This window comes from Sphaeramia orbicularis, chromosome 15, assembly GCF_902148855.1.
Source record: "Sphaeramia orbicularis chromosome 15, fSphaOr1.1, whole genome shotgun sequence".
Taxonomy (NCBI): Eukaryota; Metazoa; Chordata; class Actinopteri; order Kurtiformes; family Apogonidae; genus Sphaeramia; species Sphaeramia orbicularis.
Window position 1 is genome coordinate 51,996,489 of NC_043971.1, and position 14,797 is coordinate 52,011,285.

General features: G+C 34.2%; 2 protein-coding genes across 4 annotated transcripts in view; one reads left to right on the forward strand and one right to left on the reverse strand.

Moving 5' to 3' along the window:
- Positions 1 to 1,233: 1,233 nt before the first annotated feature.
- Positions 1,234 to 7,857, reverse strand: gpatch11 (G patch domain containing 11). The gene is made up of 8 exons (XM_030155186.1): positions 7,713 to 7,857; positions 6,799 to 7,025; positions 6,671 to 6,712; positions 6,465 to 6,585; positions 3,457 to 3,547; positions 3,270 to 3,377; positions 1,615 to 1,696; positions 1,234 to 1,538 (listed from the first exon to the last, which is right to left on the reverse strand). The coding sequence occupies exons 1-8, from the start codon at positions 7,760 to 7,762 to the stop codon at positions 1,483 to 1,485; spliced, it is 777 nt and encodes a 258-aa protein (XP_030011046.1). The 5' UTR covers positions 7,763 to 7,857; the 3' UTR covers positions 1,234 to 1,482.
- A 214-nt stretch (positions 7,858 to 8,071) lies between these two features.
- heatr5b (HEAT repeat containing 5B) overlaps positions 8,072 to 14,797 on the forward strand; it is a 64,923-nt gene continuing 58,197 nt past the window's right edge. For 2 of the 3 annotated variants that reach the window (XM_030155937.1, XM_030155939.1), the window contains exons 1-3: positions 8,072 to 8,127; positions 10,503 to 10,654; positions 12,283 to 12,494. In XM_030155937.1, the coding sequence (XP_030011797.1) occupies positions 10,529 to 10,654; positions 12,283 to 12,494 (338 nt within the window). In that variant the 5' untranslated portion in view covers positions 8,072 to 8,127; positions 10,503 to 10,528. The remainder of the gene's footprint in view (positions 8,128 to 10,502; positions 10,655 to 12,282; positions 12,495 to 14,797) is intronic. The other variant, XM_030155938.1, reaches the window with a different exon arrangement.

Genomic DNA, 14,797 nt, shown 5'->3' on the forward strand with positions numbered 1-14,797 from the left:
CTACAAAACTTTATTTATAACAAATGTCAAAATTTATTACAATTAGTCGATTAAATAGTCATTAAAATCAAACATAAATATAATATAGTGAATAAAATGTGATAGACAATGAGAGAATGTGAATACAAGAAAAAAAATACTTGTTTTTATTACTTTGTATCAAATAACTACAACTTCCGGGAAGCCTTCCCGCCCGCAGCAACAGCTAATGCTCATGGGAAACGTAGTTGTTTACAGCTGCACGTTTCTCAAGCTTTCGAGCGTAAGTAAAGACGCAATATGTTTAATTAATATTGTAAATTTAACAAAAACCTTTTCACACCAGTTACTATCGTCACATACAAAGGAATTCGCTGGAAATAATACTGACTTTTACTCAAAAAATATTGATACAAATCAAAAGAAGCTCTGAAATCTAATAATATAGGTTTGTTTTATTTATCACGTGTTTTAATAACGTTTGGCAAACATTTAGAGTTAATAGGTGATATCACATGGAAGTGACTGAATAAAATATATTTTAAAAAAACTATTATATAAAAAAATAATAGTAATTTAAACTAAAAGAAGAAAAAAAACAAACAAAAAACTAAAAAGAGATGTGCATTTTTGTAATGTAGCGATAATGCCCACTTCAATTACACCAGCATCTACATGTTTGATTGTTCATGTACAATTTCTTTATTTTAATTTTCCCAGTATTTTTCAGTATTTTCCTTGTCATGTGACTCTGAATCGGCTTTTTTTGGGGGTCATTTCTATAGTTTTATAGTTGTTTCTTTAATATTTTGATTGACAACCAGGTCCAAGTTTTGTCATAAGATCTATTTTTAGGGTAAATGCAGTTTTTTTCTGAATATTTGTACTTATCTGGAATATTTCCAGTATTTTCTGCAGCTTTATTCTTCCCTACTTCCCTTACACTAATGCATCTGAGAAGCAAATATTTTACTCTTTCCTGATCTTCATTTGTCTCATGAAAATGACCAAAGAGCTTGATTTTGAAAAAATATCTGTAACAGTTATTTCCACAGCACAAGAACATTAAAGTAAAAAAAAAATTAATTTGCCTCTATCACTGACCATGACACTGACATTTCATTGTATTTGATATAGGCATGAACTTGAATGTTTTCTATTGTCATCAGTTAAAAAATATCCAACAGAATCAGAACTATTAAATGAGTCCAGTGAGAATATTGAAAACACATGTATAATAATTTAAAAACTATATATGGACACATATTCACTTTTATTTATTCAATAAAACCCAAAAAAGTTGCTCAAATAAAACATGAAATACATGAGGAAATGGAAACATATGACTTCATGACTCAAACATTTCACAAAATAAAGAATAAAACATGTCCTAAATACACTTTTTACAGAATTATTCCGTTTTAATGAAATATGTAAAAACTGTCGACCATAAACTGCGATGTTTTGCTTCTTCTTCCTGTATCCGATCTGTCATATTCACGTTCATTCATGATCTGCTGCCGTGTCTCCGGGACAGTTTGACTTTAGGTCGTCTTCATCTGTAAAACCAGGGAAATAAACATCAGCGTAAACAATAAAACCAGATCAAACTTGGAGCATTGTGTCTGCGCTCACCGTTGTATGTCGTCCCGCACCATAAACAGTAGAAATGGACGCCTCTTAAATATGACGTCAGAATCTGGAGTTTGTCAAACGACTGAAACACAAACACAAAAATCACATTAAGTCAATGTGAAACTGAGGTTCAGTCACAAAAAGCAGGAGGGTCAAACATACGGCCCGTGGGTCAAAACCGGCCGTTAAAGGGTCCAATCAGGTCCACGGGATGAAAATATAAAATGAAAAAAATGAAGATATTAACAATAAAATGTGTTAAAATCAGATTAGTTCAGGTTCCACTTTCAGACCAATAAAATAATAACAGAATAACCTATAAATAATGACAAATACAAATGTTTCTTTGTTTTAGTGAATATGTAGAGGAAGACATGTATATATTATACATTTTATAGTTGACTATTATTAGGTTTTTTTAGGAATTTAATTAATTGGGGTAAAACCCTACAGATGTGCTATGTTTTTGAGGGGTCGCAACATAGAAGAAGGAGGTGGAGGAAGAGGAGGAGAAGAAGAAGAAGAAGAAAAAGGAGAAGCAGCAGTGGAAAACATTATGGTCTGATGCTGTTCTAGTGTCAGTGTCTGTTCTGGACTTTGGACCCAGTCTAGGTTTCATTGGATGGATTTACAACAGGTCTGACCCCGACCTCTGGTTCCAGTCACATGGACCAGGTCTGAAGATCCTCTATAGGGTCAGACGGATCCTCTGTCAGAAGGAGAAACACATCTACAGCGAAACATTAACGAGGAAGTCAACGGATTATAGATTATGGATATGAGCAAAAGACGAAACACTGATGGAGGTACAGAAGGAGACCAGCACAAAACTATGAACACATGAACAGGAACCGTACCCTCATGAACCCTCATGTACCCTAATGTACCCTCATGAACCCTCATGTACCCTAATGAACCCTAATGAACCCTCATGGACCCTCATGAACCCTCATGTACCCTAATGAACCCTCATGGACCCTCATGAACCCTCATGGACCTTCATTTATGCAATGGTCTGAATATTATTATATCATTATTGTTCTATTATATCATTATTTGTCTATTCAGTTGTCATATTGTTCTATTATATTGTTCTATTGTTCTATTACATTATATTGTTCTATCATATACAGGGGTTGGACAAAATAATGGAAACACCTTAAAAAATCAACAAAATATAATTTAATATGGTGTAGGTCCGCCTTTTGCGGCAATTACAGCCTCAATTCTTTGAGGTATTGATTCATACAACTTGTGAATTGTTTCCAAAGGAATTTGAAGCCATTCTTCAGTTAGAATACCCTCCAACTCTTTTAGAGACGATGGCGGTGGAAATCGACGTCTTACTTGAATCTCTAAAACTGACCATAAATGCTCAATAATGTTGAGGTCTGGGGACTGTGCCGGCCATACGAGATGCTCAACTTCATTAGAATGTTCCTCATGCCATTCTTTAACAATTCTAGCTGTATGGATTGGGGCATTATCATCTTGAGGTGAAGGTGTTTCCATTATTTTGTCCAACCCCTGTAGAATATTGTTCTATTCTATTATTCTATGGTTCTATTCGATTGTTCTTATTGTTGATGATGAAGGACTAAGTATAAAAAGCAGATGTTCTGAGTTTGATGCAGACGATGCTGCTCCGTACTGACCGTTAGCTCCACCTCCTCTTCATCCTCCTCCTCCTCCTCCTCCTTCTCCTCCTCCTCTTCAGCGCCTCCTTTGGGCCAGTACCAGTCTTCTCTGGGGGTTGTGATTCCCTGAAATGACACCAGAATGTTCTGTTTGTTTAGAACAACCCAAGGTTCATGTTCAGATGTGTGACCTTTGACCTCTGACCTTCTGACTGTCCAGCTGTTCACACGACCGCTGACTCCTTCTGAGATCTGCTTCGATCTTACGCTCTTCTCTTTCCGTCCTCACTCTGGATCTGGAGATGAAGGACAGACATGAACATCAGCATGTCCCCCTTAAACACCCACACCTACTTCTGAGGCACACATGGGATTATCTCTACATTTAACCTTTATTAAGTGAGTTATCATCGTTTATTCTAATATTATTTGCTGTGTTTTGCATTTTTTCAGCGTAAATCCTGTATTTTCTATATTTAATCCACTGATCATGTTCATTAAAGCTCAGAGTAAATTCAAAGGTTATTAGATCAAAAATAGAGACTTTTTCAGTCAAATATATCATTAAGTGAATATAAAAACAAACTTCTACAATCTTATTTTGTTCATTTTGTTTCATTTGACTTATTTTATTTGTTTTGTTCATTAGGGACCGAGCCGAAAGGTAAGGCCCTCTCACACAGTGAGAGGCCTTGCCTGCAAGCAAGGCCCTATTGTTATTTGTTCGTTTTTATATTATTATTTTTCCGTGACGCTTTAAACTGGATTTTGACCCCCTAAACATGCTCAAAAACTCACCAAATTTGGCACACATGTCAGGTCTGGCGAAAAATTTGATCAAATGTAAAAATTAACCCCATAGGTGCCAAAATGAGGTCTCTAGCGCCCCCTAGATACACAAAATCAGCCCTAGCGGCCAGTAGAAATGTTGTAGAAACATGAAACCAACGCCAAAATTTTCCTCTTATCGAGCCCGACAAATCACGCGCTGACACTCATGACCTAACTCCAACAGGAAGTTCAGAATTTGCCTTTCAAAATAAAATGCTCAAATTGCAAACTTCCAGTAGGAATGTTGTAGACACACGAAACCAACGCCAAAACGTTCATTTAATTGAGCCCAACAAATCACGCGCTGACACCTATAGCTATCTCCAACAGGAAGTTTGCAATATGCCTTTCATAATAAAATTTTAAAAACCAACTCCGATTACACCCTTTGTCGTATTGACTTCTAAATAGCACCAAAAGATAGAGTGGACTCTCCTCAAAAAAGTGATCTCGTACTTTTTCCAGAACTGTCTTAGTTTTTCTTTTACAGGCCCGCAAAGTTGCCATGTTTGGAACTCATTTTTCACTTTGGAGTTTTTCCCCACATGTGACATATCTACGCGTTAAGGGGACTCAGCCCAACGCTCACATGCAAAAAAATTTGAGATAGGATCTACGGTTATTGATTTATAGCAATTTGTTTATTTTCATACTTTTTCCACTTCAGACTGCCATTTGACCCCCTTAACATGCTCCAAAACTCACCAAATTTGCCATGTATGTCATGGCTGGTGAACACTCTCATTCAATATCAAAATTAACCCCTTGGGTGCCAAAATGGACTCTGTAGCACCACCTTTGTACTAAAAAACACACAAAATCTGCCCTACCGGCCAGTAGGAATGTCACAGAAACATGAAACAAATGCCAAAATGTTGGTCTGATTGAGCCGACAAATCCTACACTGACACTCATGAGCTAACTCCAACAGGAAGTTGGCAATCTGCCTTTGAAAGTTACTCTACGTTTCTGCAATTACTGCTTATTCATTTCAGACTATTGACAAAAAAGTTATACCTCATTCAATTCCCACAAGTCTGCAGAATCCAAAAGTGAAAGAATTTTTCAGATACGACCTACGGTTATGGAATAATGGCGATTTTTTGAAGAGTATGTTTAGACTTTTAACAATGACAAAGTCCCTATAAAAATCTTGCTGGTGCATACATGCACATGTCTGTCTATAGTGCAGTGGTTCATGTAACTGCCTATTGAACAAGAGGACCCTGGTTCAAGTCCCAGCCAATCCAAGTTTTTGGGTTTTTTTTTTAATTTTAATTTTAATTTTAAAACAGGTTTTACTGTATTGTATTGTGGATATTGGAAATTTTGCACACATTCAAAAGTACACGAAGTATATTTTTTCAAAATAAAACCCCAATTAAGAATAATACATAATGTCTATTACATAACTTCTTTTCATTTTTATGACCAAACGCTCAACTGTTTGTACAATGTTTCTTCATTCAAAAGTACTCTTTCTCACAGACACACATGCTCACACAATAGGGTTTTTCCAAAACAAAAGCCTTAAATGTGATAAATCATCACTTTCATGCTCAATTATTCATACAATTTCAATTCATTTTTCAAACTGATTCGTTCTCTCACATACAAAACAAATGCACATACACACAGTAGGGTTTCCAAAATAAAAGTCTAACTTAAAGGTGATGGTGGTTTCAGCAGAGGGTCGCTGGTGTTCTGTACAGATGTAAGGAGGACGGACACTAAAGGATGGGAACTGGTATGGGGACGGAGAGGTGTGAGTGGAGCTGAGGTGTGGACGGTCACGGGAGGCGGATCGCGGGGGAGGCGGAACGTTCAGTGCGAGGTCCCACCCAATGCTGCTTGAAGCTTTAATTTTACTTGTTATTTTATTTGCTTTGTTCATTTTCTTGCCTCTATATATTTTTTTCCCCCGTTTTGTTCAGTTCATGGCTTATTTTCTTCATGTTACTTATTTTATTAGATTTATTATTTATTTTTGGTAATTTTATTGATCGCTTTGGCTGTTTTTGTTCATTTTGTTGAATATTTTATTATTTAATTTTGGTAATTTTTTTCTAATTCTTATCACATTATTTATCATTGTGTACATGTTCTATTCATTTTTGTTCTTTTTATGCATCAACATGTTGGATCACTGTGTTTTCAACATTAAACCAAAATAAACCAATGATGCAAATAAGGAATTAAGTTATGAAATCAGTGACTACAGGTGAGTTTTTGTTTCTTAAAAATACTTTAACACCCCAGCTAACCTAAATTAGACAAATCTGCTTCGCCATTTATCGATGTGAATTGATGAACATTTTTATTTTCCTGTATTTTTGAACATTTTAACCCCAGCCCACTCTTAAAACCATATGTCAACTCCACCTAAAATCCTCCAGAGTTTTGGTCTCGTTCTGCTGCTTGGCTCGGACCTTCTGTCTGTAATTCTCCAGTTCCTCGTCAGCTTTTCTTTTCCTCTGCTCCTCCATTCCAATGCCGCCCCTGTCTGGTTCAAATACATCCACAACCATCAGGTCAAACGTTCAGGCTGTTACCGAACAGACTTCTAAACTGGAAAAAATAAAACCTACCAGTCTTAATATTTAATGGAATTGGATCGACTCTTCCTGCCCCTGAAGAAGAAACAGACACTAAACAGAGTCAATCCAAAAAATAAAAACCCTTTAAACAATCAGATCCGTAAAACCGAAGCCCTTGCCTTGTTTCCCGAGGCCTTGACCTGCTTTGTAACCCATTTTCTGCAGGAGTGCGAAGCCCTTGTTCTCGTTGCTGATGGAGTTTTGTAAAGCCACTTCTCGACTCTCCTTCTCCTGCTCTTTGTAGCTTTTCTGTCGGTTCTTCAGGTTCTTCTCCTTTTGCAGCTCCTCCTTCCTCATCGCCTCTTTGACCCGTCTCACCATACTGACGCCGGGTTTCACATCTTGTCTGAGGAAAAGGAAAAAAAAATAGAGTTAATGTGTTAAATGAAGCATAAGGTCGACAAGTAAACCATCAAACCTTCTTCATGTAGGTGTGTTAACAACAACAGACAATGAAGTGAAAAACAATAAAAACAAAAACTGTTACACAGAATTGACATATTTATTATAAAATATGCTATAAAAGCTCAGTTCGGTGTTACATTAAATTCAATATCTTTGCTTTTCATAAAAATGCCAAAATAAACCATGGGATATTTCACTGACATTCGTCCATTCTGTTCCAAATATGATTTAAAAATAACACAGGTGGACAAAAGATGTTCCTGACATTACTGTGTAGTTATACCTTATTCTTAATTCACGGATTTTCATGCATAAATATGACTGATCGTCTGAAATGAATCTCTTTCATTGTAATGATAAAAGAAAAGATTGAGATCTACTTTAAACTTTGACAGCTCCCAGTAAAACGTTTCTTTAAAAAGGGAAACATCATTTCATATCATATAGTCAGTCCTTCTTATCATAAAGGCATATATGATTCTCTCTGTGTTAATTAGGAGAAGAAATGGTCTAATTAACTGAATTTTAAAAGCCTTAACTTTCAGTGAATACAAACACACAGCAATGAGCTTAAGACGCAGCAGTTGGGCGATTTTAATTCAAACATTAAACATAAAAAAACACTCACATTTTACTGAGAAACGCATCGGACATATAGTCCTCTTCCTCATCAGACATTCTGACCTCACAAAGAAAAACAAACGTATAAAAGAGAAGAAAAGAGCTCAGTTAAAACTCCGGTTCTGCTACTGTTTTGCTAGCTGATGTTTGGTACGGTCAACTAAATATTCCGAGTAGATACACACACCAAGTAATTAATTCCGCTCCTGTTACGAGCGTCAAAATTATGGCATGAATCAAATCCTTTTAGTGCGTTGATATAATTTCAGATAAATAAAATAATATTGTTTTTTTATATGAGATATATAACTTAATATATTTTATAGTTGTTCCTTGACGTTATTTTTCACCTTTCATATCGGACAAGTTTACTGCGACACCGCTGGTACTCGTCGTCATTCATCCTCGGCACCGATACACAGGTAGGATCCACAAATTCACCCACAAAACGCCCACTGTTCACGGGTACGCTTTAGTTTATGTGTTTCAGAACAGCTAAACGTCCTGAAATATTTCCACACACTGTTTATGTTCAGTTTGGAGAGGTTGTTGAGCCGGAGTTTAGCTAGCTCGAACAGGAACTAGCTAGGATGCTAACCTGCAGCTGGAGGCAGGCAGCTGTCAACACACAACGAACACGAAATACGGCTGAGAAACTTAAATATTTTAGTGTTCAGGTGTTCATATGACAAGTAGACACCGATTGAAATGTTTCTATATCGGTGACAAACGCTGGAAGGGGCTTCCGTTTGTATAAAATGTCTGACATGACCAATAAGACGGTTTAGTAACGTAGATCAGACACATACAGAAGCTAATTTGTGATTATTTGTGCACGAAAGAATGGATTTCTACTAAAAAGACAAACTAATTCAGGATTACCACTCAGTGTTTGGGAGTCCGTCTTTGTGATAAATGACTATAATCTGTAAACTCCACCTAAAATCCTCCAGTGGATCTTATCAGGTTCATTCGAATAAAGGATTCTGCAGCCAAATAGTATCACATCAAACTAAAAATTAAAGATGACATTTAGAACATTTGCATAAGAACAGAGGGATGGTTTCGATCATTCAGAAAAGATGAAAAGGCCTGTTTTTATTGACTAACTTACAAAACAATGCAGAAACGCATCACAACCTGAAAAATATAAACAGACTTTTGACTTAATCTGAACAGTTTTGGTCATTTTTGCTTTTGTAAAACCTCGGTGTCTAAATATATTTGTAATATTCCTTTTTTAATGAATGTACATATTGTTAAATATGCATGCAGATCATTGCGTTGTGTGTGTGTAGTTTTCAATATAACAACACTGGGGTTATTTTCATTCTGTCGATTGGGCTGAAAAGAGCATTTATCTAACACTAACTGTGTTAATACATATTCTAATATTTCACTGTTTATCCAAATATGATGAGACTATGAATCTGAGAAGAAGCTACAGCTTTAATATTTACATATTTTTAGACTCTTGTGAGGCGATGACTGAAAAAAAAAAAACAACCTGAAAAATTAACCATAATAAATCAAATTCAGGAGCATCTTTGGTGCTTTCTAAGGTATTATTTTGTCTTATTAACAGTATTTCCATTTTTGAGGCCTTGGTTGGTCTCAGTAATTTATTTAATATACCTCTAATGGTCCATATGTTGATGGTTTAGAACATGTAAATGGTTCCAGATATCAGGCTAGTTCCTATTGATCACTGATAGAGGTCATATATGGACTGTGATTGGATGAGTTGAGTTTTCCTCCAGTGAAATTCCCGCCCACTTCTTGGGAGATTGATCTGCATCCAGACCACAGGACCGGTACACACACTACATTTAGACAGCAGGTCTTAATGTACAATTTTACTCGTAAACATCTATATGATCAGTGAATTAAACACAGGAAAATACATGATTTACACTGAAAAATGGTGATAAATCACTCAAAAAAGGTTAAAAAGAGAGAAAAATTCGTTTGTGAACCGAAACAAAAGTATCTGTGGGTCTTTATGGTTAAACAGAGGATGAACTTTTTCTATATTTACAGATTTGTCTCTGAGGCTCCGTTCAGACAGCAGGTCTTAATGCACAATTCAGATTTTTGGGTGAATTCCGATTTCTTTTTGTGCTCGGTCATATTCCACATTAAATGTGACTTCTATCAGTTTTGAGTCTGAACTGAATGTGACCCTGAAGTGATCCACATGCACAAAAGATGTCCTGACATAATATAAGACCAAGCTGGCATGCACTGTGTTTACAGAAGGAAATATGGAGGCATCTTGTCTCGGCACAGAATTGTGATGTTTGTCGCATTTCAATGATGTCTAGGTCGGATAAATGCGATCTGGCCATTCAGACTGAAGTCACATTGGAAAATATCAGATACGCATCAGATTAAAGACCACTTATGAAAGTGGTCTGGGTCAGATTTAGGACTACATATGAAAGTGGTCTGGGTCAGATTTAGGACCACATATGAAAGTGGTCTGGGTCAGATTTAGGACCACATATGAAAGTGGTCTGGGTCAGATTTGTGCTGTTCAAACTGTCTTTAACAGATCGGATACATGTCACATATAGACAAAAAAATCAGATTTGAACCACATTTGGCTGCAGTCTGAACAGAGCCTTAGAGACAGAACCTGACAACCGCAAAAATTCACCTGGTATTGATTCACATAGAACAGATGTAGACATACTGGGACACTGGGAGTATTTTTATTTCTTGTTGAAACTGTCAGGTTGCTCAGAAAACAGATTAAAATAAAAGCTGCTGTAATGTCATAAATGTGATATTTCAGTGGAGATCTGATTGGAGGCGGAGGCCATGGAGCTGGCTCACAGTCTGCTGCTCAACGAAGACGCCTTGGCCCAGATCACAGAAGCAAAGCGGCCCGTCTTCATTTTCGAGTGGCTTCGCTTCCTGGATAAAGTCCTGGTGGCAGCGAATAAGGTCAGAGTCAGTCTGTCTGTGTGTCCTGAGTAGACAGACGTTATCCTTCTGAACAGTGTATTTATATACAACAGTACTTCTACAAATTTATTTACACACAACAGTATTTTTGCACTTGCTCATTTATGTCTTTTAATTATCATATTGATTATATCTGTCTGGTACATATTTTATAAATTGGTGTTCTAACAGTGTTTAATAGAGTGTTTTAATATGTATATTTGGTAAATATATATTCAGAGCTCTCTCTCTCTCTCTCTCTCTCTCTCTCTCTCTCTGTCTATACATATATATATATATATATATATATATATATATATATATATATATATATATGTATATATATATATATATTGTATATATATATATGTATATATTATATGTATATATGTATGTATGTATATATATATATATATATATATATATATATAATATATTCGATATATATCATATATATTATGTATATATATGTCTATGTCTGTATGTATGGTATATCTATCTCATATATATATATATATATATATATATATACTATATATATGTATCTATATGTATATGTCTGTATGTTCTTGTATGTATGTATATATTTATCTATTATATATATAATATAATATACTATAGATATATATATCATCTATATATATATTATATATTATATATGTGTGTGTATCATATTATATATATCTATATATTATATAAATATATATATATATCATTATATATCATAATATAATCTATATATCTATATATATAATATATAATAATATGTGTGGTGTGTGGTGTGTGTGTGTGTCTTTATGTGTGTGGGTGTGTATTACAGGGTGGGGAAGCAAAATTTACAATATCTTGAGGCAGGGATGTGAAAGACAGTGTATGACCAATAGTTTTATTGAAAGTCATGAGAATTTATTTGCCACAAGAAAATGTACATAATAGAAAATGTTTTTATTCTATGTGTCCTCCTTCTTTCTCAATAACTGCCTTCACACGCTTCCTGAAACTTGCGCAAGTGTTCCTCAAATATTTGGGTGACAACTTCTCCCATTCTTCTTTAATAGTATCTTCCAGACTTTCTGGTAATAGTTTTGCTCATAGTCATTCTCTTCTTTCCATTATAAACAGTCTTTATGGACACTCCAACTATTTTTGAAATCTCCTTTGGTGTGACGAGTGCATTCAGCAAATCACACACTCTTTGACGTTTGCTTTCCTGATTACTCATATGGGCAAAAGTTTCTGAAAAGGTATGGATAATAGTGTTAGGTATGATTATGACATCAATATATGTTTGGTTTCAAAACAATTGACGTAGTGCCTGCTGAGAAAAAACAACTAAATGTTCATTGTAAATTTTGCTTCCCCACCCAGTGTATATATGTATATATATGTGTGTGTGTGTGTATGTGTATATATATATATATGTGTGTGTGTGTGTGTGTGTGTGTGTGTGTGTGTGTATTTAAAGCTTTTGTATAAACGTATAGCCATAGTTTTGTCTTATTAGTCATTTCTTTCCTGCTACTTTTATTCCACTTGAATGGAGTGACTGTAACACAGTAATTTCCCCCTGGAATGAATAAAGTATTCTGATTGTGAATCTGACTGGATGTTGGACATTTGACGGGCAGGTGGATGTGAAAGAGAAGCAGAAGAAGCTGGTGGAGCAGCTGACAGGACTGATCAGCAGCGCTCCAGGACCTCCAACCAGAAAACTACTGGCCAAGAACTTAGCCACGCTTTACAGCATCGGCGACACTTTCACCGTCTTCCAGACTCTGGATAAATGTAATGACATCATCAAAAGCAAAGATGACACTCCTGCATATTTACCCACAAAACTGTAAGTACTCATTTAACCTTAAAGACCCAAACCAAAACCATCTACTGATGTAAATGTTTAATACATTATGACCCATTTGGATGTTCAGAGGCTCCGTAGTTACTGTGGGAACACCGTCATCTTGTACAACATTGATTCACCAGTAAAACCCATGGAGTTGGATCAATGACAGTGGATAAAATGAACAAAAAACCTACAAAATAGTAAATAATGTGGAAAAAACTAAACAAATGAACAAAAACAGTCAAAATAATGAATAAAATGAACAAAAATGAATAATAAATCGACAAATTGATAAGTAACATGAGCAAAATAAGCCACAAACTGAAATAATTTGCAGAAAACAATGAAAAAAGGGCAAGAAAATGGAAAAAAAGAAGGAAAATAATAAACAAAATTAAAAAAGTGAACAAAAGTGAATAGGAAAACTTACAAAATGATAAATAACATAGAGAAAATAAGCAACAAAATTACTAAAAAATTGTAACATTGATTCACCAGCAAAACCCATGGAGTTGGATCAATGACAGTGGATAAAATGAACAAAAAAACCTACAAAATAATAAATAATGTGGAAAAAAATAAGCAAAAGATGTACTAAAATACAGCCAAAAACATACAAAATAATGAATAAAATGAACAAAAAAACCCCTACAAAATAATAAATAATGTGGAAAAAAAAACAAAAAAAATTTACTAAAAGAAAGTAAAAAGGATAAGCAGCAAAATGAGCAAAAACAGCCAAAATAATGAAGAAAATGAAGAAAAATGAATAATAAATTGACAAAGTAGTAACATGAGTAAAGTAATCCACAAACTGAAATAATGTGCAGAAAAAAACAAAAAAGGGCAAGAAAATGGGAACAAAAGAAGGAAAATAATAAATGAAATTAACTAAGTCAACAAAAGTGAATAAGAAAATTTACAAAATAATAAATAACATGGAGAAAATAAGCAACAAAATGAACAAAACAGGCAAAATATTGAATAAAATGAGCAAAAAACCTACAAAATAATGAACACTGGAAAAAAATAAGCAAAAAAAAAAAGTACTAAAATACAGCCACAAACAGGCAAAATAATGAATAAAATGAACAAAAAAACCTACAAAATAATAAATAATGTGGAAAAAAATAAGCAAAACATGTCCTAAAATGAAGTAAAAAGGGATAAGATAGGCAACAAAATTAAGAAATACACCCTAAATAATGAATAAAATGAACAAAAAGGAATGATAAATCGACAAAATAATAAGTAACATGAGCAAAATAAGCCACAAACTGAAATAATTTGCAGAAAAAAACAAAAAAGGGCAACAAACTGGAAAAAAAGAAGGAAAATGATAAACGAAATTAACAAAGTGAACAAAAGTGATAAGAAAACTTAGAAAATAAGGAACAAAATTTATAAAAAATTGTAACATTGATTCACCAGTAAAACCCATGGAGTTGGATCAATGACAGTGGATAAAATGAAGAAAAAACCCACAAAATAAATAATGTGGAAAAAAAACTAAACAAAATTAACAAAAACAGTCAAAATAAGGAATAAAATGAATAAAAAAATAATAAATCGACAAAATAATAAGTATCATGAGCAAAATAAGCCAAAAACTGAAATAATTTACAGAAAAAAAGGGCAACAAAATAGGAAAAAAAAGAAAGAAAATAATAAACAAAATTAACAAAGTGAACAAAAGTGTATAAGAAAACTTACAAAATAATAAATAACATGCAGAAAATAAGCAACTAAATGAATGTGAGCCCTTTAACTGATGCTTTCGTTCGTCTAATGCTCGTCCACTTCCAACTGTATTAAACCTCATGTTAATCTGCCTCATGTTTAAAAGGGGATTAAGTACATGAGTAGATATTATGTCCTGTTTCTTGGATTAATGGATGCTTTCATTTCTTCATTTCAACTAATACACATCTGTCAGGAGAAGGTTAACATCTGGTCAAAAAAAATTAAATGACAATAATCTATACCAAACTTATATTTTTGGGTCGGTAATTACTTTTATTTTCAGGAAAATGTATTTTGAAATGAGAAAAAATTTGTGAAAAAAATATGTGAGGAGTTTTCTGAGTGTGAATATTTGTGCCGTCCTTCTGGGTTCGTTTTATAAACTCTGATAAATAAACTGTATTTATTTCAAATACGCTGATATTTGACTCATATATTATTTATGTCATATTCTAAACATACAGTGTTTAAAATGAATAAATGCACCATCCACTGTCATTGATCCAACTCCATGGGTTTTACTGGTGAATCAATGCTGTAGAAGATAACTGTGTTTT